This window comes from Lachancea lanzarotensis, scaffold LALA0S08 (genome assembly GCF_000938715.1).
Source record: "Lachancea lanzarotensis genome assembly LALA0, scaffold LALA0S08, whole genome shotgun sequence".
Classification (NCBI taxonomy): domain Eukaryota; kingdom Fungi; phylum Ascomycota; class Saccharomycetes; order Saccharomycetales; family Saccharomycetaceae; genus Lachancea; species Lachancea lanzarotensis.
Genome location: NW_019212886.1, coordinates 727,740 through 753,616, shown reverse-complemented (window position 1 = coordinate 753,616; position 25,877 = coordinate 727,740). Strand labels below are relative to the sequence as shown.

The window sequence follows — 25,877 nt, the reverse complement described above, 5'->3', positions numbered from 1 at the left end:
CAGAAAAAAAAGAAAAAAAAGGAGCCACAAGTCGTTTAACATTATAAACCCAAAGTCGTTTACAAGTACTCTAATTTGCTAATTCTTATTTAAGCATTTTGTCCTGATGGTAATTGGGTTTATAGACTATATGATGTTCCTGCTACTCTATGGTTTTGCCGCTTCTCGAATTAGGAGTGGTTTCATTGATCAGGGAGGGAAATAAGGTTGAGATATATGTCATTTTGTACGCGTGTGTCATTAAGTTCATATCACTTTCTACGAGTATGTCATAATTCGAAAATCAGCGGCATTCTGCATTGTAATTGGTATTGCAGGAGTAGCTGGTCTCGGTGGTTAGATATGAGCTTTCTAGTTGCATGTGTGGATGCTCGAGAATGCTTGTGATAGCGCAGATTAAGTGACGTCGATAGTGATATTGCTTGTATATAGGTTCACACATTCTTCAATACGGTCACTGGCGGATCAGTGTTCTCAAAAGCCTAGGCCAGCAAGCAATCACAACGTTTGTGCTACAGATGAAAGCCCTGCCCCTCAACTCCTCAAAACATATACAAAAAGTGGCTTTGTGACTCTGGGTCACGTGACTCGTGTCAGTGAAATAACGCACATTAAACTAGACTATCACAATCGGGCCATCTCTAGCTTCAATCTATAGATGGTTTGGCTTAACCAGCGTTAAACTGATCATCATCGGGCTTCAGATTGTGTCAAGGAAAGATACACTCATATTTGTTGTGAATGCCTCATTACAGTAAACGGTCCTGTATTTGCAGCTAGGTATTTGCAGCTATCAAAATTAGTATTCAATAGTCTTCATACTCTTCTTCAAGATCGTACCTCAAACGGTCAAGCACTAGAAATCTGCACGAAAACTACGCCAACTTCAAAAACCATGTGCCCGTCGATGTTGAAAATATATGACGTCTAGACCTAGTAAGCCCTCTCATTCTTTGAGACCAACCATACTACAATTATCCATGCAATGAAATGAGCTTATCTCTGGTCCTTCTCTTACTCAGTCATCGCTATATTGGTCACGTGCGCACAGTGAACTTTAGCAATTGTTGGAACTGGGGGCTTTATAAGGCAGAATAACAGCTACACTCATATCCTTCACTCCTGATATTCATTCACACCCTTCACTCCTGCTATCCGTTCACCGTTCCACAGCGTTTCGAGTCTAACTATGGCTATCACTTTTACCCACGCTGTCATCGCAGCTCAACTAGAACTTCCCTTGCGCACTATCAAAGAGTTTTCATGAAATCATCACACTTCAATCCACTGGAAAAGTCATATGAAACGTTTGTTCGAACACACGTCGTGTGGTGCACATGATAAACCTTCAATTTCGTTTTTCAATCGATTTTTCCGGTCTCAACACTCATAAAACCGACCACAACTTTAAAACACATACCAAGGTATAATCGACACCAGCATGGTGTTAGGGAACTCCACCAATTCCCGAATATCAATATGCCACATTGATTTGATCAAAACCTAACTGCCCATGTTAACTCTCATCGTATAACATGCTCTAGAAATCCTATAAAAACCATAACGGAAAGCTCAACTTTACCATCTGTTCTTCACTTTTATGTTTAATTCAAGGTTTCTTTCTTAAAAAAATTGAAACCGGGGATCTTTCCTTCGGGGAGGGTCCTAACGTGCATCATCGAAGATTCGTAGTTCCTCCAATGGTCTGGGAATTCAAAGCGATGCGCAGAATGAGGTAAAAATGGCATTTGAGTCAGCATCGCGGGGAAAGTTTACTACACAAGAACCGCGTGCACTGCGATATAGTCAATTTTTCGGTTTGGCTATCGTTAAGGCTCAGTGGCACATCATTAAATTTACTAGTGTAGTATTTTATTCTATTTTCTTTGGGGCCTAGTTAGTCTTGTTTTGCCCTTGAATTTTGTTTCGTAAAAGTTGCAACACTGCAGGACCCCATTCGGGACGCCGTTTGTATTGGCTAACGTTTTCTTGCATACCGTCGACTGCATCGTACATGTCTTGTAAAACGTCGCTCTGGGAATAGAAATCGTCAGTCAAAAATTGATCTGCCATGTTCCACAGATAAGTCCTGATAGAAAAACACATAGCCTGAGACTTGGGACCCAATTTAATTAAACACTGCCGTTCCGATCTGTAGTACAGATCTCGTCCTCCACGCAATTGCTCCAAAGTCTTAGCCAAGATTTGTTCTGTGGCCAAGCCCTTGTTGTCGTCGGTCACATACAATTTGGGATGCGTTTGGAATGAGAAATTGAGCCGCATCACTAGCTTCCCAATCTTGTGCATTTCAAAAAATCTATTCATGTGCATTTGCAACTTTTCCTTATACTCTGGAACTGGGCCATGCACCAACGTTAAGGGCTTCAACAACCGGTTTCTCGGGTTGAATCCAGCTGCAAATGCAAATATTCCGGCCATAAGAACGTATTCTCCGTTAAACTGGCGTCTGTCATCTGGGAACATCAATATTAGATCTTCCTCCACAAGTCTGCTGAGCGCTAGAATCAATTCGTGTGCCCTTCGTGTTCGCGCACATGAAATCAGACATCTGTACCCGACACTGTCGGTCTTGGATTTGTCGGAATCTGAGTTGGAGAACGAAGATGGTATTACTTCTGCATCTTTGCATCGAAAATCGAGAGCATTTATCGTGCTCTCTGGGAGATCCATGTATTTAAGTGGATCGACCGGATGATACTCGTCGACGATGGTATTGTGCAGGACGCCAGGCGAGTCCTTGGAAGGTCGCTGGGAAACCTTGAAATTCTGTGGATACCGCTGTAGTAGAAATACCACAATGTTTTCGTAAAGTTCGCACAGTGCAATTTCGCAAGTTTTAACGTCTCGATCGCTGATGAGCGTTTCTGAATACAATGGGTCCTTCTCACTTTTACTACCCACAGCACTCTTTCCTGCTGAGACCATTGCAGGATCCAAATAGAATATAACGTCGTGGTAGTTTTCTCGGACAATATCCCATTTGGCCTCAATCCTGGTTTTGTATGTGTTATCGAGAACGAGCCAGTCCTGCGCCGGAATTGTTCTTATGCCCATATTGAGTTTGTACTCACCTGCTTTGAAAGGTTGGTACGGAAACGGTTTAGTTTGTTCCCACAATGTATCGCTCGCACTCACTTGGTCTGCCAAAATGATACCTGACTTCCAATCATTTTCATCAGGGCGCTTCTTCTTACGCACAACCGCACTTTTTTCGCCGTCCGCTGCCAAATCCTTGTAAATGAGATACAGGAAACAGCACATCAGCGGAAACGTAACATGTTTGCCCAAAATTGGACTTAAATCGGGCATTTTTGTCTACCAGAAAGCTTGTTTAACAGTTAAAAGTGAGTACTCGATGCAACTCCGGTAAACTTTGTAGTCAGTCAAGGACAGACTTCCTTGATCAAACTGTAGGATTTTTCAATATTCAATACGCAGTGTTCATTCCGATGGGTCCGAGCTGATCTCGAGCCCTAGGGTTTGTTCTTGATAAGGAAACCCAAACGCTCTCTGATTAGCCTGATATAGCATAGCAGAAAATGGTCGTGAAAGACGGCGAAAAAATAGAGCACACAGACTTCTAGTTATGGGCCCATTTTAACGGTAGGATACAGCGTTCGAGGGAATTCTAGTCACAACAATTACCAGAGATCTTGAATGTCAGCATACGTATGGTCAGTGAGACACGAAACAGTTGCCCATATCAAGTTAAGACACTTTGATCACTTTCCACGGGTAGTCATCTCTAACACGCTAACCAGTATTGGAACGTTTAGTTTCCGATCTAGCAGCTCATTTCTTCCGGGCACAACGTTAACAAACCGGTCCAGAGTGTTTTGCTGTTCCAAGGGTTCTTTGGCGTCCCAACGCGTTTTGACAAGTTCCAAAATGGTCACCCCGCGCTGGATGTGCGGGCCGTAAGCAAACAACACAACGCTTTTGCCCTGTCGCAGCTGTTCTGTTAGCTCTGATACGTATTCTTCTGTCTTTGTATTCTTGGTAGCGTATCTTACGTGGCACTTTTCAATGGCAATCTCGCGATCTGCAATTACCGTGGGAACGATTTTGTCACGAATAAAAGCATTACAATCCACGCTTTGGGCGATTTTCAGCCCGGTTTCAATATTCCGGTACAGCACGGTACTCGATTGAGTCTTGAGGACGGTTGTTGGGTCCTGTGAAAGCATGTTTTGGGGCATTTGTGTGTCTTTGTTGAATCATGAGATGAGCATCAAACGCCGTTTCTTAGTACAAATTAGGTTTTTATTAGGTATACGCGCGACAGGGCTCGAGAGAGCGTCAGAGTGGAAGGAGGTTGTGTCAGGGGAGAGCAAGAGAGGCAATTGGGGGGAGGGTCAATGAACGGCAAATGGGCGGCCAATTGGTGGCTAGTGGACAGCTCAATCAAATTGTAATTTGAGCTAGCGGGAGAGACGAGTTGTCTAAGAGATTTGGGTAGTATTTGTAAAAGATTTGAAAATGTTGCAAACAAGAGGCGATAACAAGATTGAGTGGTGATTGGTGCTGTGTGGGGTGATTGAAAGAGCGGAAACGCGGAGTTTGTATAGTTCAAAATTGTGTTTATGGTTTGTGGTGATTTTCATAATTAGGACGTTAATTCGTACTTTCCATGTGTACTGAAAGACACACAGATGATTATGTTAAAACAAAGATTTTTGGACAGATCGAATGATTTAGAGGGGACCATGAGATCTTGGTGCGTGTGTCTGTTCAAAATTGGCAAGTTCACAGTTATCCAGAAGGCAACATAACTAGTGTGACACGCCTAACACTGCGTGAATGTGTGAATATCGCACTAAATCTGCTTGGAAACTACAAGATGTAGAAAAACAGTCGTGAGCCAGGTTGGACCGTAAACATTCCCAGCGTGAACTATCCGACCTTCCATATGATTTTGTTTACTAGCATCTGTCCCATGTCACGTGATCAGCAATTGACAACAAGCCTGCTTAGAACTTAGATCTATCTGCTATGGCTTCCACACAGCAAGCATTTCAAAAGTCTTACAAACATGAATCCTCCTAAATACTAGAGTGAAGATTCCAAGATGGAACATACCCTCGTGAATGTTTTTTGAAAGTGTATCTCCATGGTTGTGTGACGATAATGACAGCGTCACTAAAATAGCTCTTCATCAGTTGGCACGAGCTGCGTTTTTCTGAACTCCTAGTACGTACAATACAACGCTTAAGGCTCCAAACTTCTAACAGAATTGTAACTGTTTTTCCCAATCTCAAACTAACTGCTTCTCCCAATCTCACAGCTCAATTTTTGGTGCTTCAAGCACGATGACGCGTCATGAACAGCGAGACATCCGGTTTCATACCCTGTATGTGACAAACATGTTCTCATCTTCTGTAGCTCGGGTTTCTCGTCCCCGGATGTGACTGCTTCTTCACAACTTAACACCCACACACCCGAATTATTTTACTTACAGCTCTGAAAAAACTTCAAAAATCTCATATCACTACATCTGCACTATTTTGAATACCGACGCAAAAATCTACTCTTGGAAGCATCACGTGCACTAATTGGAAAAATCTCCCACATTTTTCACTCACTATCCACGAAATGCTACTTTCCCATACCCAATTCTCAATCCATTTTCTATCAACTTCAACACCACTCTTCTATCCCAAGCTCAACTTTACGATCCTTCTAACTGCCTTTCAGCATCTATCAGGAAACCTTTAAACATCCTAACAACACTAAACAAGTTCGAAATGGGAGGTATCCGTGAGAAGAAATCTGAGTACTTTGCCAAGCTAAGAGAATATCTCGAGGAATACAAGTCTGTATTCGTCGTTGGTGTCGACAATGTGTCTTCTCAGCAGATGCACGAAGTCAGAAAGGCTCTAAGAGGCCGCGGTGTCGTGCTTATGGGTAAGAACACCATGGTCAGACGTGCCATCAGAGGTTTCTTGGCCGACTTGCCAGACTACGAAAAATTGTTGCCTTTCGTCAAGGGTAACGTTGGTTTCGTTTTCACCAACGAGTCTCTATCCGAGATCAAGGAGGTGATTGTGTCCAACACCGTTGCTGCCCCAGCCAAGGCTGGTGCCGTCGCCCCAGAAGACATCTGGGTCAACGCCGTCAACACCGGTATGGAACCTGGTAAGACCTCTTTCTTCCAGGCTTTGGGTGTCCCAACCAAGATTGCCAGAGGTACCATTGAAATTGTCTCTGACGTCAAGGTCGTCGAGTCCGGTAACAAGGTCGGTGCTTCCGAAGCCGCTTTGTTGAACTTGTTGAACATCTCGCCTTTCACTTTCGGTTTGACCATTGTGCAGGTCTACGACAACGGCCAGGTCTTCCCATCCACCATCTTGGACATCACCGACGACGAGCTTGTCTCTCACTTTGTGTCTGCCATCAACACCGTCGCCTGTGTTTCCTTGGCTGTTGGCTACCCAACCCTACCATCGGTTGGTCACTCCGTTGTCAACAACTACAAGAACTTGTTGGCCGTTGCCGTCGCCTCCAACTACATCTACCCTGAGATCGAAGAGTTGGCCGACAGAATCGCCAACCCTGACAAGTACGCCTCTGCTGCTCCAGTTGCCGCTGCTGCCTCTTCCGATGCCCCAGCTGAGGAAGCTGCTGCCGAAGAGGCCGAGGAGTCTGAGGATGACGACATGGGATTCGGCTTGTTCGATTAAACACAGTAGCTGAGTACTCTCCTCACATACACTAGTTTATCTTTACATAATTAAATTTGGGTCCAAATTGATCAGTTTTGATGGCATCCACAAGTGATGTCTTGTCGTCACAGAGAAGCTGCGCGTGGAAGAAGTAGGGAACTCGCAGTGGAGATCGTACCAGAATTTTCCGTTTGTACAAGGGAAGGGGTCCTACAAGATGGAAATACTCTCTATCAGCGGCATTAGTGGGCAAACCATTAGGAGAACTACCAGCTGGGTGCTAGGTTTCTACTAGTTTCTTCTAAGAAGCTCTATGACAGATGGTTCATTTTCATGACGCCGTAGTTCGAAGTACTCGAGTACTGATGGGTACCTCGAGCAGAGCTTTGGGTATCTCGGAGTTTGGTTGTCATGGTGATGCTCCACTCTCGAATGTGAGTATTGAGGCTATTGTTTTGTGAGTTTCCCTAGCCTCTGAAGGAGAGTGGAGCTCTGGTGGTGTGTTGTTAGAAAGGACTTAACGCTTTCAATTTCGGTAATGGCAAGTTTCGTTCGTTTTAACTGAGGAAAGAGGTGTAGCGTCGAGCGAGTTCAGCCTTTGACCACAGAGCACCTGTCGCTTAGAAGAGAAAGAGCATCTGGAAAAGGAAGCTCTAATTTTGCGCGGGATGTTTTTGTCCTGCTACGTTCGCTCTGAGGTGCGAACTTTCATAATATATCAGTAGGTCTGGCATCACAAGTAACGCGTTAAAGCACAATCTCTTGGAATATATGAAGTTAGCTCAGCATTGTCTAGCTCTTCTTCAATCAAGATCTTGATTTCAGTCTGTTTTACTGCTCAAATGTAAAAGTTCCCGACCCAGCGTCAGACGCCAGACGACGTTTTACATATAAAAGAATTTTGTAACCCTTTACATCAGTCGTCGTCTAGATACATGACTGCACATATTCCGCCCAGCACCTATCACACTGTATGATGATGTTCTCGGAACTAAGGGAATCCCGAATGGGATACATGAACTCGTTGCGTGCATCAGAAAACTCAAAACTCTACGTCGCGAGATCCCTCTCTCACGAGAGTGAAAGAACAAGGACAATCGATAGAAACCCTCTACAAGGTGAATCTCAAAACTCAGAGCCACCACAAAACCTGGCATTCTTCGAAAATGTTGACCAGGTTGAGCAGGGTGAGCAGGATGAGCATTTGCGCTTAGAAAGCGATACAACCGATGTCGAGACTATTGGCGTCATTTCTGTGAACGGCAGCGTCATACATTACTCATTAGATTCTTCTGCAGGAAACCAGCAGCAGCAGGTTTTCACACCAACTGTGATTGGAGATAATGACAGACTGACTTTGCGGTTGTTGAATGTTTATTTGGCGCTCTTTATTACCGACGCCAGTTTCGCCCAAGATCTCGAACATACCGACTCTGCTAATGAATGGATCAGAAAGAAGGCGTCTCCACAGATCATGATCAATGATATCACCAGCTCAGTGGGGAAGCTAGTGGATGTGATTGGATTTGTGGACCAAATCATACAAACACTTTCGAGCTTCTTGTGCAATGACACTTTCCAAGAAAAATGTCAAGCCGAAGCATGGGGAGCAGAGGAAATCGCAACATTTGAGCGCCAAATATCTTCCATTTTGAAGTCCTTCATTTTGGAGTACGCACCACAAGCCAAGTTGTCAGCGATGTGTCCTCAATTCGAAAAATCTGTCTCGCTCCTCAAAAGCTTGAGCACGGAAACCTGCTATTGGAAGCAGACAAGAAATTCCGCTGCTCGTGGAGTTGACGAACCGGATTGGATCATTGCCAAAATGCGTAAACTCAGATGTGTTGCACCGACCATTGTAGATTCATTAGATTTCGACGTTACAATGCCTGCCAATGCAACACCTTACGCTAGAAGCCGCAAAGGTGAGATAGAGCTTTTGGAGATTTTCACTTCTCTGTATGCCATTTTTTTGATGGAAATCAAAAAGCTTTTCCAATCTGTCATTTCCGTTTCAAGGGCAACAGGTATTCTTCGCAACTTGAATGCTTCATTACTAGTCGAATGTCTTGAAGGTTTTATGCGCAACTCTTTCATTAGTGGCACCTCGCAGCTTTTAGTTGATCTTGACAAGCTAGTACTGATCTGGGCCCAGGACAATGAGTACTTCAAGGAAAACACAAAGGCATGGGCATCGCGGTTTGTCGCCGAATGGAAAGTTGAAAAAGACGCTGACGGTCCGGAAACCGTGACCGTCCGGACAAGAAATAGCAGTGAAGCTACGAGTCCCGACTTTGATATTGTGCGGCTATTCATCAACGAGGTCCTCGACATTTGCGCGCTCGGCACATGTCGTAGGTCGGAGCCACTCGAGACCATGACAGTGCGGGAGAAAGCGCCTACTAGCGGGCTAGGATGGCTAACAATTTTCCAAGAGGGTGATAATGGCGAGCAAACCCACGACGGCCAGGTCAATGCCTTCACCTGCGAGATCAACTCGTCTCCCGAAGAGGAGGTGGATGAGTACCGGCAGTTACAGGCACTTTACGGCGGGGAGTTCTCCATGATGGAAGACGAAACCACAATGAACGTTATCCCAGAATCTGAACATTTTTGGTCTCGTCATCATCGCACAAATCACCACAAGCCTGGACAATTTCGCAATTGGATCAAACGGGGTCTCCGTTCGCAAGATGTGGTTCAAAAACATCGTATCGTAGAAAAATGTCACAGAGCCAAGGAAAAACTCAAAGGGTTTGCACACAGGGTATCACACAAAGAAAGAGAGCCCGTATTGCTAAGGACTTGGCATAAAGCAACTCCTGCCCCGCGTGATACCAAGGCTCCTACGAAACCGGCCTATCGTTTTGAAGAAGCTTTTGACAGGACCACGTACGGGACGACTTTCGACGAACACCAGACTCCACGCCGTTACGAGAATCTGAGACGCAAGAAGGACCGCTTCATGTTCTTGTTCTTTGGTGAAGAAAAGTAAGTGACATTAAAAAAAAATAGTCCGCTGGGTTGTGGACAACCGGGCACAATCTGCATTTATGGAACACTTGTTTTTATCAATTTTTCGTTTTTATCCTTTTTCTTATTTCCTTTCTGTAGTTGGAACTATTCATAATCTTACCTGTCGCCTCCAGAGCTTTCCATACCGTTCTTGTCGGTGTATGGTGAAAGTTCAGAACTCGACGAAAAGGGTCTCTTTAAAATCACAAACGTCGACTTACCCTTTAAGATCTCAGTGCCAAGCTACGCTGACCGTTTCTTCCGTGCAATATACAGACAAACGTTTATGTTCCCTTCAAAAGTTTCCAAACCTAGGGACCCTTTACCAGATCTCCCTTTGTTCTCTGCTATCACCATCCACGTGTACCTTATTTTTTTTCTCCTCGATATTGAAGGAGGGCCCTGATAGTATCTATAAAAGCTCGAAGATCTGGGGATCAAGACGATAGCTTTGTTTCGTGACTGGAAACCATTGAAAAGAAGAAGGACGGCGGTTCAACTCGTGTGGACATCCGCACAAACACACCGAACTGATTTATAGCGTCAGCCTGAAAGTGAAGGTTTTCAATCGTCCTCCCGGTCCCCCATTTGAGCCGTTTCATGAAATTAGCTGTTGGGTGTGGGTCTTTTTTCATTCGCTTCAATCACTCGTACCTTACGCCAGCAAAGCATGCTTCGCTTATACGCCGTATAAGCGGCAAGAAAAGCATCTCTGCAACCAGTAGAGACTACTCTACTGGTCCTCTTTTCGGGAACCACAACAACACGTTTCGTACGACAACAAGACAGGGTGCCTACGGAAGTACAGAGGTTCTGAACCAAGACCTCATCTCGGACAAGTTTCCTCGCGTGAAACTGGCGTTTGAAGTGGTTTCAGAGCATACTTCAACGTATTTTCCAAAAGCGCCGATTATCATTTTGCACGGTCTGTTTGGTAACAGAGCTAACAACAGGACTATTGCCCGGCAATTGAATGAGCGGCTCGAGCGCGATGTGTATTTGCCGGATTTACGCAACCATGGTCTGTCACCGCATATTGGACGCCACGACTACCCGTCAATGGCGGCAGATGTGGAGATGTTCATCGAAGACCAGAAATTTGAGCATGCACCTATCATCGTAGGTCATTCAATGGGTGCGAAAGTGGCCATGAGTGTGGTCCTACGCAAGCCCGATCTTTGTTCCATGCTGGTGAGTATTGATAATGCCCCAGTTGCCACGATGCCCACGATGTCATTTCCACGCTATGTGAAAAAGTTACAAGAGATTGTTGAAAACCCTAAGATCCAGACATTTGGCGAAGCTGAAAAGTCTCTGCGCGACGTGGAAAACTCGCCTGTAATTCGTCAATTTTTGCTTACCATTTTGCAAAGAACAAAGGATGAGAACGAACCTGGACGATACCGGTTTAAGGCAAGGATCCCGCTGGGCATTTTGAACGACGCCATCGTGAAGGGAAATATAGCCAATTGGGAATTCAATCCATGGGTACACCAATACACTTGTCCGTCGCTTTTCATTCGCGGCACGCGGTCGCACTATATTTCTGACGAGTCGCTGCAGGACGTGGGCCGGTTTTTCCCGCGGTTTGAAGTGCGAGATATTGATGCTACACATTGGGTCAATACAGAAAAGCCTCAAGAGTGTAGTGACCTGATTGCAGACTTTGTGGAGAGGAACGAAGATCTGTGAAGGGGTGCACAGAGCGTTGGACCAGAAAACATCGGCACTGTTTATTGTATCGTTATGGGGCCGTAGTTTAACGGCTGTATATTTTAGAAAATGTTTTTAAAATTGAAGTTTATTGGGTGCGACTGTAGTGGGCGACAGGAGTAGCTGCTGTGTGGATGAGGCAGGTCTTCTTGGCCAAATGCCAGCGTCACAGTTGTCTAACGTAATATAATTGCAAGACCAACAGAGTGCTTCGCAATGCAACTCTTGTAAAAGCATCGGCAAGCATATCCAGTGAAGAGGGTCAGAATTCTTGTTATGTCGAGTGACGAGGGGAAGGAAAGAGTCGAACGAAGCCCAAAGGTTGGACTAAGTTTTTGGCATGAGGACGGTAAGCGACACACAACGTAAATAGTGATATACACCATCAACATCTTTTTTTCGTGTGTCAGACACCGTATAAAGCTTCCCAACTCAGCTCATTCCACTACTGACGTCTCAGTAGCCTCTGCAAACTCCAACGGTGCGAATGCCTAACTCCCAATGCGGTTGATCATATCATTTAAGGCATTTCCCCTCACTATACACGAAAGTTTCACAAATCCCACCTAAACCCATTTTTGATCAACTTATCACACGCAATTTCCACCCGAATCTTCCACACAATACCCCCAAACCCTCTTCTCTTGTCTAACACAATCCCTAAAGTCGGCTGGACCTTCATAGTTTCCAATTTCCAATTAAATCCTTACCCTTCACGTGACCTCCAACTAAAAAAAGCTCGGTCTCAAGTTTCCCATGTCCGAGCAGAGACCATTCTTGGTAATAATAAGAACAGAGGGAAAAAATTAGCCCTCTTCACACACTACACATAACTAAACATTGCCCTACACTTTTCAGCAGAAACCCAAGCTGATCCATAACCACTGCCCTGGGTGACTCTCACGCGTGTTTTTCCAGATAAAGACACTCGCGACGCGTCAAAACAGCTAATTGACAAAGAAAACTGGTTCTTTTCTGGTCTTTTTTACGTGTTTTACTGTCTGTTAAGCGCCCGGGATCAAAACTTAAGGTAAATCCCTAGCTTTTTTTTGGCAGGCTTTCCAAAGGTATGTATACATCTCGCCTGTAATATAGGTTACAGGAACTACTAATGTGCTATAGCGGTGTGCTAGAGGAACAGTTGGAGGGGTTTTGTTTTAACCGTTCTCTAACGCCACTGGATCAAAAACATGATTTCGCGCTGTGTGTGTAGTGTTACTGCGCTATTGTGGGAAACTTTTATTTTGTTCGAGAGGGGTGGGAAAATGACCCTTGGTTCGAACCCAGCGGGTCGCGGAAATAGCAATTACGGAACAAACCGGAAGAGTCCGGAGGAATACGGAACGGAGCTAAGGAGGACGGGGCGAGCTCACGTGACACAAGGAGAAAAAGAAGACCGACAAGAAGAAGAAGAAGAGGACTGACAAGAATGTGTGGGTTATCAACGCACTGTTTCAATCAAGATATCGGTGTTCGCGAAAATCGGGATGTAGGTGCTGGCAAAAGCTAAGAATTTGGTGAGCACCATTAACAAGACTACCGTTCCGTTTAGATGCAGTTTGCCCCAACAAAGAGAGGCTTGGCTGTGTCGTCGATCTTCTTGATTCCTTCTTTGAGCCTTTTGCCTGTGGCATTGTTACGTGGGTGAGCCGTACCGTTTTGGGAAGTGTAATGAACGAATAGCAGACGTGAAACAGGTGAAAACTGACGTGGAAACGCAGCCCGGAGCGGAAAGGAGAACGAAGAAGTTTTTTTTTTCTTTTTTAGGCTCTTTTTTTAGGCTATTTTTTTCGCGTTGTGCGCTGCAATAGTGAACAACCGAAATCTCCCAAAAATTCTCAAAGATGGGCCGGGGGAGAAGAGGTCTTTTTCATTTTCGATTTGGCCCTTCTTCACAGATTTCATCGCGATGAGTTCTAAACGCTCCGGCATTTGGGTTTTCCGTCCTTTTTTCGTTTCTTTTTCTTTTCTTCTTTCCAAGTTCTTCGAAGCGTGTTTGATGAGCGTCGTGTGCAACTCCTGTCCTAGGAAGGAAAAAAGTTTCCAAGACCCGTTCGCTACGCAGCAACTTTTGGCACTTTCATTCCTTCCACTGATTTTTCCGCAGCTCCTCAAATCCGTTAAACGCTTGCTCCACAACCACGCTCCGTCGTGTCCAAAAGTGCTTTGATTCACACATCACAGATCGCGTGGATCAAAAAAATTACAGAACCCAGGAAGTAGACGAAGTCGGGAACGGAAGGGGAAAAAGAAGCGAAAAGAAAAAAAGAGTTCGAACGCCAATCCGAGAAACCAATACGGCTGCTTCGACGCTAAAAATAAATTTTTCGGGTCGATTTGGAATTTGCATTAGGATTCGGATTTGGATTTGTAACTCTTTTTTTTTTTTTTTTGGTGGATCGCGTACCGTAATTCGTTGTCTCCACCAATTCCCAAAAAAATCGCCAAACTTTTGATCGTACTGCTGATTTGATCCAATCTTCTGTCACTTTTTAAAACTACTTTCAAAAGCAGGTTTCGCACTCTCGCTATTCCAACCACACACTCGCTCCAGCACCATAGGGCCTTTCGCACCTAATACTAACGTCGTTTCAAGACCCACCATCATCTTTTCCTGTCCGGAGAGAAACAGAGTGAAAACTAGTGTAGTGTAATTGTTCCTCGTTGGGATTTAGCTCCAAGATGTCCTATAACGACCAAAACCACTACTACGGTCAGGACGGTCAGCAGCAACCGCACCAGCAACCTCAACAGGGTGGTGAGTATGCTGATGACGCCTACCAGCAGGGCTACGGCCAGCAGGCGCAGTTTGACGAGTACGGTCAACCGATCTATGCTCAGGATCATTATGATCCGGAAGCTGCAGCGCATTACGACCCCAACGCTGCCGATTATTACGCCCAACAGGGCTATGATCCGGAATCCATGGAGTATGCGCAAGGCAACGCCTACTACGAACAACCTCGCGGCATGGGCCAAGACCCTGAAAACTTCTCCGATTTCAGTTACGGTCCTCCTGCGACTCCTGGCTACGACGGGTACGGTACACCAAATGCAGGCCAATATACGCCCTCGCAAATGAGCTACGGTGAACCCAGATCGTCGGGTGCTTCAACACCAATCTATGGTGGCGAAGGTTTCGACTCTTCAGCTATCGCCATGGCTTTGCCCAACGAACCTTACCCAGCTTGGACTGCCGATAATCAGTCTCCAGTCACTATCGAGCAGATCGAAGATGCTTTCATTGACCTTGCCAATAGATTCGGATTTCAGAGAGACTCTATGAGAAATATGTTTGACCATTTCATGACTCTCCTCGATTCCAAAGCCTCTAGAATGTCTCCACAACAAGCTCTTCTGTGTTTGCATGCGGACTACATCGGTGGTGATACCGCGAATTACAAAAAGTGGTATTTCGCCGCCCAGCTGGATATGGACGACGAAGTTGGATTCCGTAACATGAGTTTGGGTAAACTCTCCAGAAAAGCAAGAAAGGCTAAGAAGAAGAATAAGAAGGCTATGAAAGAGGCACAGGAGGAAGAAAACGGCGATACTGAAGCTATGTTGAGTCAACTTGAAGGTGACAACTCTTTGGAAGCGGCCGACTTCAGATGGAAGGCCAAGATGAACAAATTATCCCCACTGGAAATGGTACGTCATGTCGCCCTGTACCTCATGATCTGGGGTGAAGCTAATCAAGTTAGATTCACATCCGAATGTTTGTGTTTCCTATACAAGTGCGCCTCTGATTACTTGGACTCCCCCTTGTGTCAGCAACGTACAGAGCCAATGCCCGAAGGTGACTATTTGAACAGAGTCATCACCCCACTTTACCTTTACATCAGATCTCAGGTTTACGAGGTTGTCGATGGTCGTTTCGTGAAGCGCGAAAGAGACCACAACAAGGTGATTGGTTACGATGACGTCAATCAACTCTTTTGGTACCCAGAAGGTATCGCCAAAATTGTATTTGAAGATGGCACTCGATTGATCGATTTGCCGGCCGAGGAACGTTACTTGAGACTTGGCGAAGTCAGTTGGAATGACGTCTTCTTCAAGACCTACAAAGAAACCCGTTCCTGGTTCCATTTGATAACCAACTTCAACCGTATTTGGGTCATTCATGGTTCCATATATTGGATGTATGCGGCTTACAATGCTCCCACCTTGTACACCAAGAACTATCAGCAGCTTCTGGATAACCAGCCTTTGGCAGCTTACAGATGGAGTTCACCTGCCTTGGCTGGTACTTTGGCTTGCATTATTCAGCTTGTCGCAACCATTTCCGAGTGGTTTTTCGTTCCCCGTAAATGGGCTGGTGCTCAGCACTTGTCCCGTAGGTTTTGGTTTTTGGTTTTGATTACTGCCATTAATTTGGGTCCTATTATATTCGTTTTCGCCTATGACAAACTAGATGTGAAATCTCAAGCGTCGCATGTTGTGGGTGCTGTGATGTTTTTTGTTGCCCTTGCTACGGTGATTTTCTTCTCTATCATGCCATTGGGAGGTCTATTCACCTCTTACATGCAGAAGTCGACAAGACGCTACGTTGCTTCTCAGACGTTTACCGCATCTTTTGCTCCTTTGAAAGGCCTTGACATGTGGATGTCCTACCTACTTTGGGTCACTGTTTTCGCTGCCAAATTCGCGGAATCTTATTTCTTCTTGATCAAATCATTAAGAGACCCTATCAGAGTATTGACAACCACTTCGATGAGATGCAAAGGGGAGTTCTGGTTCAATGCCACTCTCTGCACCATACAACCCAAGATTGTCCTCGGGCTAATGATTGCCACAGATTTTATTCTCTTCTTTTTGGATACCTTCATGTGGTATGTTCTCTGTAACATGGTTTACTCGATCGGTAGATCGTTCTACCTAGGTATTTCGATCCTCACACCCTGGAGAAACATTTTCACGAGATTGCCAAAGAGAATTTACTCCAAGATTTTGGCTACCACTGACATGGAAATCAAGTACAAGCCTAAGGTTTTGATCTCTCAGATTTGGAATGCCATTGTGATTTCAATGTACAGAGAACATCTGCTCGCTATCGACCACGTTCAAAAGCTGCTTTATCATCAAGTTCCCTCTGAGATTGAGGGTAAGAGAACTTTGAGAGCTCCAACCTTTTTTGTTTCTCAGGATGACAACAACTTCGAGACGGAGTTTTTCCCAAGAGATTCCGAGGCCGAGCGTCGTATTTCTTTCTTTGCTCAGTCGCTTGCTACTCCAATCCCAGAACCACTTCCTGTCGACAATATGCCAACTTTCACTGTCTTGACTCCTCATTACTCGGAAAGAATCTTGCTTTCCTTGAGAGAGATTATTCGTGAAGATGATCAGTTTTCCAGAGTCACCTTATTGGAGTACTTGAAACAGCTTCACCCTGTCGAATGGGACTGTTTCGTGAAAGACACTAAAATTCTCGCAGAAGAAACAGCTGCTTACGAGGGAACCGCCGAAGACCTTGAAAAAGAGGGCGAAGTAGGTATCAAATCTCAAATTGATGATTTGCCATTTTACTGTATTGGTTTCAAGTCTGCTGCTCCGGAGTATACATTGCGTACCAGAATCTGGGCATCCTTGAGATCACAAACACTATACCGTACTGTATCTGGTTTTATGAACTACGCTAGAGCCATCAAGCTTCTTTACAGAGTCGAAAACCCTGAAATTGTTCAGATGTTTGGTGGTAATGCCGAGGGACTAGAAAGGGAACTTGAGAAGATGGCTAGAAGAAAGTTCAAGTTTTTGGTTTCTATGCAAAGATTAGCCAAGTTCAAGCCTCACGAATTAGAAAATGCTGAATTCTTGTTGAGAGCATACCCCGATCTGCAAATTGCATACTTGGACGAAGAGCCACCTTTGAACGAAGGCGAAGAACCTAGAATTTACTCTGCCTTGATTGATGGACATTGTGAATTGTTAGCGAATGGTCGCAGACGCCCTAAGTTCAGAGTTCAACTATCCGGTAACCCAATTTTGGGTGATGGTAAATCCGATAATCAAAACCATGCCATGATCTTTTACAGAGGTGAGTACTTGCAGTTGATTGACGCTAACCAGGATAACTACTTGGAAGAATGTCTGAAGATCAGGTCTGTATTGGCTGAATTTGAGGAATTGAATGTTGAACAGATTAACCCCTACGCTCCTGGCTTGAAATACGAAGACCAATCCACGAATCACCCTGTTGCCATCGTCGGTGCTAGAGAATATATCTTTTCTGAAAACTCCGGTGTGCTGGGTGATGTCGCTGCTGGTAAAGAACAGACTTTTGGTACCTTGTTTGCTCGTACCCTTGCTCAAATTGGTGGTAAGCTCCACTATGGTCACCCCGATTTTATTAACGCAACTTACATGAATACTAGAGGTGGTGTTTCCAAGGCTCAGAAAGGATTGCACTTGAACGAAGATATCTACGCTGGTATGACTGCTGTCTTACGTGGTGGCCGTATCAAACATTGTGAATACTACCAGTGTGGTAAAGGTAGAGATTTGGGCTTTGGCACAATTTTGAACTTTACCACCAAGATTGGTGCTGGTATGGGCGAACAGATGCTGTCTCGTGAGTACTACTATCTCGGTACACAGTTGCCGCTTGACAGATTCTTGTCATTCTACTATGCTCACCCTGGTTTCCATTTGAACAATCTTTTCATTCAGATTTCTGTCCAGCTCTTCATGTTAACTATGGTGAACTTGAATGCATTGGCACATGAGTCTATTCTCTGCACTTACGACAGATACAAGCCTATTACTGATGTTTTACATCCCATTGGATGTTACAACTTTGCCCCTGTCATTGACTGGATCAGACGTTACACCTTGTCCATTTTCATTGTCTTTTTCATCTCTTTCATTCCTATCGTGGTTCAAGAACTCATTGAGCGAGGTATCTGGAAAGCCACTCAAAGATTTTTCAGACATATCATTTCTTTGTCTCCGATGTTCGAAGTTTTCGCAGGTCAAATTTACTCTTCTTCTTTATTGAGTGACTTAACTGTTGGTGGTGCCAGGTACATTTCCACAGGTCGTGGTTTTGCCACCTCCCGTATCCCATTTTCTATTCTGTACTCTAGGTTTGCTGGATCTGCAATTTACATGGGTGCTAGATGTATGTTAGCACTTTTGGCGGGTTCTGTTATCCATTGGCAAGCTCCTCTTCTATGGTTCTGGGCTTCTTTGACTGCTCTTATTTTCTCGCCTTTCATTTTCAACCCTCACCAATTCTCGTGGGAAGATTTCTTCTTGGATTACCGTGACTTCATCAGATGGTTGTCAAGAGGTAACAACAAATACCACAGAAACTCCTGGATCGGGTATGTCAGAATGACCAGATCGAGAGTCACTGGTTTTAAGCGTAAGCTCACCGGTGATGAGTCTGAAAAGGCAGCTGGCGATGCCGCTAAGGCTCACAAGTCAAACATGCTTTTGCCTGACATTATTCCATGTGCAATTTACGCTGCCGGTTGTTTCGTTGCTTTCACTTTCATCAATGCACAAACTGGTGTTAAAGATGCCGAATTGGTCAATTCAACGTTGCGTATCATCATCTGTACCCTAGCGCCAATTGCTGTTAACATGGGTGTCCTGTTCTTCTGCGTTTGTCTATCTTGTTGCTCTGGTCCGCTTTTCGGTCTATGTTGCAAGAAGACCGGCTCATCCATGGCTGGATTTGCTCATGCTGTGTCAGTGATCGTGCACATTGTTTTCTTCATTGTGATGTGGGTTTTGGAAAACTTCAACTTCGGCCGCATGTTGGTTGGTGTTTTGACCTGCCTGTACATTCAGAGATTGATTTTCAAGGTCATTACCGTGTTTATGTTGTCTCGTGAATTTAAGAACGATCACGCAAACACAGCATTCTGGACTGGTAAGTGGTACGGCACTGGTTTCGGCTACATGGCGTGGACTCAGCCAGCCAGAGAATTTTTGGCCAAGGTTGTTGAGCTCTCTCATTTTGCAGGTGACTTTGTGCTTGGCCACTTCATCTTGTTCTGTCAGTTGCCGCTACTCTTTATCCCATACATTGACAAGTTCCACTCCATCATGTTGTTTTGGCTAAAGCCCTCTCGTCAAATCCGCCCTCCAATCTACTCCCTCAAGCAGAGCCGTTTGCGTAAGCGGATGGTGAAAAAGTACTGCTCATTGTACTTTTTGATCCTGGTAGTTTTCGCTGCCTGTATCATTGGTCCAGCTGTCGCTTCCAAACAGATTAAGAGCAACTTGAGTGATAGTCTAAACAACAGCATTTCGACGAAAACCTTTCAGAATCTGGTGCAGCCTAAGAACAAAGGACATGACGATACTGGTTCCAGTCTCCAGAGTGGTAACCACTTCTACTACACCATTCCATCTTCCCTGGCAACAACTTCTTACGCCACCAAGGCTTGATCCGAATCGTGACTGGATAGGATTGCTTGCTGCCTCTCGGTACTTGTTATTTTTATGTATTTTATGTTTACTTTTCTAAAAACAGACTATTTTTCGGACTACTACTTCACATTTGTCACTATTTTAGTAGAATTCAGTAAGCTAAGCGTCTGGTAGCTTGAGTCGCTAATTGGCGACTCTATGGTCCAGCCTGGTTCATGCTGTCGGTTCTGTCAAGCGTTGACGTTTAGTAGGAGCTTTTTTTTGTGCACTGTCGTCAGGCTCAAAAGACCTCGCTTTGTTTGACATATAAAGGCGATGTCAGTAGTTCACTTGATGAAGTTCTTAGTTTGAACCTTGTTCACAGAAAAGTATAGAAAAAGACATCAAAAACTATCGCATCAGCATTTGCAGCCTATTCACCATGAATTTTGCACTAATCATAATCAACCTCTTCATCACCTACGTGATGTTCGCATCGGGCGTCATTAAAGCTGAGGAATTCAAATTGGACTATGCTTCTGCAAAGCCTGCCGCGCTACCACCAATTGAGACCGTAGGAAGCAAGTTTTTCAGCAGCGAGACCGGTGAACAATTCTTCATCAAGGGAATAGCGTACCAACCACAGTATTCGTTGGAAGATGTCAGTAGTCTCGGTATACCGATCAGCGACACAAAATATATCGATCCACTGGCATCACCTGCAATTTGCTTAAGAGATATTCCTCACCTGGCTGAATTAGGCGTCAACACGATCAGAGTTTATGCAATCGACCCAACGCAGTCTCACGATGTTTGCATGGAAGCACTCATGGAAAACGGTATTTACGTTTTGCTCGACCTTTCCGAGCCCGATGCCTCCATATCCAGAGAGTCCCCCAGCTGGGATGTTAACGTGTATCAGAGATACAAAGATGTAATAGATGCCATGCATCAATATTCAAATGTTCTCGGGTTTTTCGCCGGGAACGAAGTTACCAACGATAGAACGAACACGGATGCTTCACCATTTGTAAAAGCTTCTATCCGCGACATGAAAGAACACATAAAGGATATGAATTATCGAGCAATCCCTATAGGGTACTCCACAAATGACGATGTGGAGACCCGGGAAAACCTCGCGCAGTTCTTCAGCTGCGGAAATGACACAGCTGACTTCTATGGTATTAACATGTATGAATGGTGCGGCTACTCATCATTCCATAGCAGTGGCTTTGACAAAAGAACTCAAGAGTTTAAAAACTATCCCATTCCCGTTTTTTTTTCGGAGTTTGGCTGTAATTTGGTCAGACCAAGACCTTTCACAGAGGTGGAAGCACTCTACAGCAAGCAAATGAGCGGCGTTTGGTCCGGCGGCTTGGCTTACATGTACTTCGAGGAGGAGAACCAATATGGACTTGTAGAAATAGATTCCAAAAATCGGGTTGTCCGATTGAAAGATTATGACTACCTGAGAGATGAATTCAACAAGTCCGAGCCCAAAGGTATAACAAAATCCGAATATTTGCGAAGGCTGGGGTTGAACACTGGTGGGCCCATCACAAAGAGGGAATGCCCATCAATTTCAGTAGCTTGGAAAGCTGCAGAAAAATTGCCAGATAAACCTGAAAAGTCCAAATGCGACTGTTTGACGAATGCTTTGCCATGTCTTGTCACTCCATTTAGCGACCGGTCCAAATACAGAGAATATTTCGAATATGTCTGCGGTCAAGTGGATTGTTCAGATATAAAAGCAGACGGTGAGAATGGTGAGTATGGAGAGTATTCGGGCTGCACACCAGACCAGAAACTGGCTTTGCAAATAAGCAAAATGTATTTCAACTTGGCTGAGCAAAACGACATTTGTCCAGTGGATGATAGACACATCTATTTCAATCGCGACAGTAAAAACGATCAAAATGATAAAGAGTGCACATCCTTGATCAGATCCGTGCAAAAAACATCGAAAGCACGGAAAACTGACAATAAAAGTTTGAATCCGTCTAAAGACCACACATCCAGTGGAAGCCACATAGTACCCAAATTTGTAATGGGATTAGCGTTTGTGATATTGACAGGATCGATTGTATAGACAGGACATAGGATAATCAAAACACAGGCGTGACAGAATATGCAGATGAGAAACGGAAGAGAGTGGGGTGTTCCACGATCAAGCGAACGATGAAAAACGGAGAATGCGTCCGGAAAAAAATCGAATCTAGTGACAGGACGCGTGAGTGTATGGCTTTAGGGTGGATTGCCACAATTGTGTCCAATTCAAAGAACGGAGTAAGGTCATTAGCGGTCTGTCTTGCCATTAGGTCTTAGGGCCCCAGTTTACGCCTAAAAACCCCTTCGGTTTGGCGATTGAAACTTGAGGTTTGATGAAATAGTAACGTTTTTCGCCTGGAATATCCATGTACATAGAAACCAAGTCTGGGGTGTAATTCTTGTCACTTTCGCGTGCCTCGACATGTACCAGGGCCAGCTTTTGCTTAGACTCCACATGGAACCGCAGATAATGATGTTCTCTACCGTCTTTGCCTATGCGTCTTGTAGAAAGGATGGGTCTGTTTCTGGTCCAACGGTCGTCAGTCAACAGTTCACCGTACGCCTTCAACCGCTCTTTAGACTTTCCGGAGTCGTTACACAACAAAAGCTCACGAGCCTCCGGATCTGATTCCACCATTGAAACAGCGTTATTGAATAACCTGGTATCTCCAGAGGGCGAGAAGAGCTCTTGAAGCAAAAGGTAGATTACTAGTCCAGCCAAGCCAGATGCACCCACTACAAGAGCTCCAGAGACGGTGAAAGAAGTGAAAGCCTTGATTTTCGGCCATAAAGGTGAGGTTTTCGTCTTGGCCGTTTTTTTAGCCTGTTCCGATGCCGTGGAATTATTGAATTGTGCTGCAGCATACCCACGGCGTTGAGCTAAACCAACTAAAAGCGTACGGGCCGAACATGAAGTCGACAGTCTTGCATTTGACCAAAAGTTAAGTTTTGGAAGTGATTTTGCTAGCATTGAAAAGCGAAAGTTTAGACCGTAACAAAAAAAGGTACAAAGTAAGTGGATGAAATACTTAGATGCGAGCTAGCGGTGTTGGCAAGAGCAGAATTTCGCATCGATGTTGTATTGGCATCTAAATCGCTGAGTATTTTAGCTATTAGAGCTCATATAATTATCAGACAGACATACTACTAAAGTGTGTAGATAAATACGGTTTGATTTTGTATCTGTTCAAGCGTCCTTTAACGCCCCTTTAGTGCAATGGTTAGCATACATTTTTCCGGTGGATGTGATCCGGGTTCGAATCCCGGGAGGGGCTCATCTAAATTCAAGATTCAACAGTTCCGCATTAAACTGTTAGATCATCATTTTTTGGGATGTGATTAATTTTGTTCCTTTAGCTGTGTTGCTAGATGTGGTGGGAGTCTGATGCGGCAAGAGGTGGGTTTTTGAGCTGTGGAAGATGCTATTTTTTTGGCTTGATTTAAGTACAGCATATTTTTTATTTGAAAATAGGGTAAATCTGCAAGCCTATAAAGGGCAGTTTTTGGCTCATTACGTGCTCGCGTATGCTCCTGGTTTAAGCTTAGAGGTTTGAGGATATAGGGAAGAGCCTAGGCGTAAATCATTTTGTACTAATATGTCATCCGTTTACCAAAACCCAATAGTAGCAAGTAAATGACCAAAACGATGCATTAAAATAATGTAAATCCAAAACATCTCCCTTCAAGCACTGAAGTAGCTTGAGAAAACCCAGGGTTTACTCATGAAAACAAGTGATGTCAGTGTGGGAAAGTCACATTCGCCATACACGATCTTAACCACGTGCTATAAAGCAGTCAAATCTTCCCATTCACAAAACCCATACATCATATTATTAAAACATTTGAGCACTTTGTTTTCTGGAAGATATTTGACCTTATTTTTGCGTGGGTTCAAACGTGCGTCCTTCAAGATCCTTCGGAGCCTGGCAGCAGTCTACCTTTCAGCCTAGAGGCCAGGCAAGGTCCTGTCTGTTTCCTGCCACACCCCACTGGAGCCTCTGCCTAGAGTTTGTATCCGTTTCTGCCTAGCCTTTGTCGAGCTAGGCGGACACGCCGTTCCGGCTAGCTCTGGTTCCTCCATCGTCCGGTCTCACTCCAGTAACTGTAACACACAGGATCGAAAATATCAAAAGTTCCAGTTAACGAACTAGCGTTACAGAGGGCTTCGAAAGACGAATAGACAGGCAATACCAAAATGGCTAAACAATCTCTAGGTATGTGGTAGAGCTAATTATAACGAGTCCGCACTTAGACGTAGAACTGGGAAAACCAGGCTCTAAAAACGGAGCATTTTGGCGTGAAATTTGAATATTCGAGATGAATTTGTGTGGCCGATCACTTTTGAGCATTACCAATTATGAAAGAAGGCGAATTACCAATGGGTCGAAGGCTCAACAGAGATGCAACCACTGGGTTTTATGGCCGTTTTACGATTAAAAATATGAAGTCAGAAATTGTGGTTTTGGAACGACAAGGTATAACTCGGTATTGAAGGAAATACAAAACTCACCAGCACACTTCTCCTCATTTGAAAGTCCTTGGATCCTCTCCCTCCCTAGTCTACGCTCTCGGTGCATACTTCAAAGAACGGTTTTACTAACTTTCATTCAGACGTTTCCTCTGACAGAAGAAAGGCCAGAAAGGCATACTTCACCGCTCCATCTTCCGAGCGCCGTGTGTTGATGTCCGCTCCTCTATCCAAGGAGTTGCGTGCCCAATACAACATCAAGGCTTTGCCTATCAGACACGATGACGAGGTCGTTGTCGTCAGAGGTTCCAAGAAGGGCCAAGAGGGTAAGGTCTCCTCCGTGTACAGATTGAAGTTCGCTGTCCAGCTAGACAAGTTGACCAAGGAAAAGTCCAGCGGTGCTTCTATCCCAATCAACGTCCACCCATCCAAGATCGTCATCACCAAGTTGCACATCGACAAGGACAGAAAGGCTTTGATCCAGAGAAAGGGCGGTAAATTGGAGTAAATATAACTCGCTAATACTACTACCTCATTAAAGTATTATCAAGAGAGCGTTGGACGCGGAGGATTTTTTTGGTCTCTGCTGACAGCTCTTTATACGTAACTTGTAATGTACATTGCACACTAGGACTAGCCGTTTCGTTAGGTGTGAAAACACTAGATATACGAGCGTTTCAAATGCTTGCGGGCATTTGCACGAACGCAGGGAAGTTTCTAAGATCTGGTTCTTGAATTTTATGCATGGGCATAGCGATATACACCACATAGTGTGTCACACTTATGAAAAAAAAGTCAAGATTGTGAGGAAATTCTGCAACGAGGCTGCGTGTCAGAGATGCTGAACGAGTGAGTGAAGATGGGGCTCCGAGATCAGAACTTTTCCGAAGAATAAGCTCGTGCTTTGAAGTTGGCGACAAAAGGTGACAATTTTAAAAGATGTGATCACGTGATCATACAAGATATAAGGACATACTACTTATTCACGGTATCATTAAAGAGTTTTGACTCTATGACTTAAGGAAACGAACGGACTCGGAATACACCACTACCAGCGAAATTTCAACATGAATAACCCACTGCTCACTTTCATCGAATTGATCAATCCTCATTATACAAATGTGTACGCAAACTACGTGAGCAGTTAAGAGGATTGGTATGCACGTGACCGGAGTTAGTGTCAGTAAATTTCAACACACATATAGTGCTCGGGAATGAATGTTAGACGATGATCGATTCTCCTACCGGAAGCCTGTTTAGATACATCTTCAGCAACCGTCTCTATGTGCGTCTTTGAGTTACTCACTTTAATTTCCATCTGTTTCCCATTTGGTTCCCGTTTGTTTCCAGTTCCCATTGTTTCCAACTTTGTATGAGAAATATGTCCTTGACAGTTCTCGGTCATAACTCCTGTCCTGCGGTGGTTTCTGAGAGAATAAACTACAAAGCAATATACAATATCATGTTAAACGAAAAAAGTCAAGGGCAGTACACGTGATTTAAATTTACATATCATTTCACGTGGAAGTGAAAATTCACAGGTATTGTAAAGACCCCCCGAACTGCTCAAGTACCTTGTTATTGACGCC

The 25,877-nt window shown here is 44.5% G+C and overlaps 9 protein-coding genes and 1 non-coding gene across 10 annotated transcripts; 7 read left to right on the top strand and 3 right to left on the bottom strand.

Moving 5' to 3' along the window:
- Window positions 1-1,893: 1,893 nt before the first annotated feature.
- LALA0_S08e08130g (LALA0S08e08130g1_1) lies at window positions 1,894-3,330 on the bottom strand (the record flags this gene model as incomplete). Its single annotated transcript, XM_022771297.1, has 1 exon — window positions 1,894-3,330. The coding sequence occupies one exon, from the start codon at window positions 3,328-3,330 to the stop codon at window positions 1,894-1,896; it is 1,437 nt and encodes a 478-aa protein (XP_022629891.1).
- Window positions 3,331-3,743: 413 nt separating this feature from the next.
- Window positions 3,744-4,220, bottom strand: POP6 (LALA0S08e08108g1_1; the record flags this gene model as incomplete). The annotated part of the gene is made up of 1 exon (XM_022771296.1): window positions 3,744-4,220. One exon carries the CDS (start codon window positions 4,218-4,220, stop codon window positions 3,744-3,746), a length of 477 nt encoding a protein of 158 aa, XP_022629890.1.
- A 1,545-nt stretch (window positions 4,221-5,765) lies between these two features.
- On the top strand, window positions 5,766-6,701 carry RPP0 (LALA0S08e08086g1_1; the record flags this gene model as incomplete). The annotated part of the gene is made up of 1 exon (XM_022771295.1): window positions 5,766-6,701. One exon carries the CDS (start codon window positions 5,766-5,768, stop codon window positions 6,699-6,701), a length of 936 nt encoding a protein of 311 aa, XP_022629889.1.
- A 958-nt stretch (window positions 6,702-7,659) lies between these two features.
- On the top strand, window positions 7,660-9,678 carry LALA0_S08e08064g (LALA0S08e08064g1_1; the record flags this gene model as incomplete). Its single annotated transcript, XM_022771294.1, has 1 exon — window positions 7,660-9,678. One exon carries the CDS (start codon window positions 7,660-7,662, stop codon window positions 9,676-9,678), a length of 2,019 nt encoding a protein of 672 aa, XP_022629888.1.
- A 620-nt stretch (window positions 9,679-10,298) lies between these two features.
- IMO32 (LALA0S08e08042g1_1) lies at window positions 10,299-11,390 on the top strand (the record flags this gene model as incomplete). The annotated part of the gene is made up of 1 exon (XM_022771293.1): window positions 10,299-11,390. The coding sequence occupies one exon, from the start codon at window positions 10,299-10,301 to the stop codon at window positions 11,388-11,390; it is 1,092 nt and encodes a 363-aa protein (XP_022629887.1).
- Window positions 11,391-14,093: 2,703 nt separating this feature from the next.
- Window positions 14,094-19,811, top strand: FKS1 (LALA0S08e08020g1_1; the record flags this gene model as incomplete). The annotated part of the gene is made up of 1 exon (XM_022771292.1): window positions 14,094-19,811. One exon carries the CDS (start codon window positions 14,094-14,096, stop codon window positions 19,809-19,811), a length of 5,718 nt encoding a protein of 1,905 aa, XP_022629886.1.
- A 403-nt stretch (window positions 19,812-20,214) lies between these two features.
- Window positions 20,215-21,861, top strand: GAS2 (LALA0S08e07998g1_1; the record flags this gene model as incomplete). The annotated part of the gene is made up of 1 exon (XM_022771291.1): window positions 20,215-21,861. One exon carries the CDS (start codon window positions 20,215-20,217, stop codon window positions 21,859-21,861), a length of 1,647 nt encoding a protein of 548 aa, XP_022629885.1.
- Window positions 21,862-22,086: 225 nt separating this feature from the next.
- On the bottom strand, window positions 22,087-22,791 carry TIM21 (LALA0S08e07976g1_1; the record flags this gene model as incomplete). Its single annotated transcript, XM_022771290.1, has 1 exon — window positions 22,087-22,791. One exon carries the CDS (start codon window positions 22,789-22,791, stop codon window positions 22,087-22,089), a length of 705 nt encoding a protein of 234 aa, XP_022629884.1.
- A 232-nt stretch (window positions 22,792-23,023) lies between these two features.
- On the top strand, window positions 23,024-23,095 carry LALA0_S08e07954r. Its single transcript has one exon. It is a non-coding gene; the product is annotated as a tRNA-Arg (tRNA).
- A 920-nt stretch (window positions 23,096-24,015) lies between these two features.
- RPL26A (LALA0S08e07932g1_1) lies at window positions 24,016-24,796 on the top strand (the record flags this gene model as incomplete). The annotated part of the gene is made up of 2 exons (XM_022771289.1): window positions 24,016-24,034; window positions 24,432-24,796. The coding sequence occupies 2 exons, from the start codon at window positions 24,016-24,018 to the stop codon at window positions 24,794-24,796; spliced, it is 384 nt and encodes a 127-aa protein (XP_022629883.1).
- Between the last annotated feature and the right edge of the window lie 1,081 nt (window positions 24,797-25,877).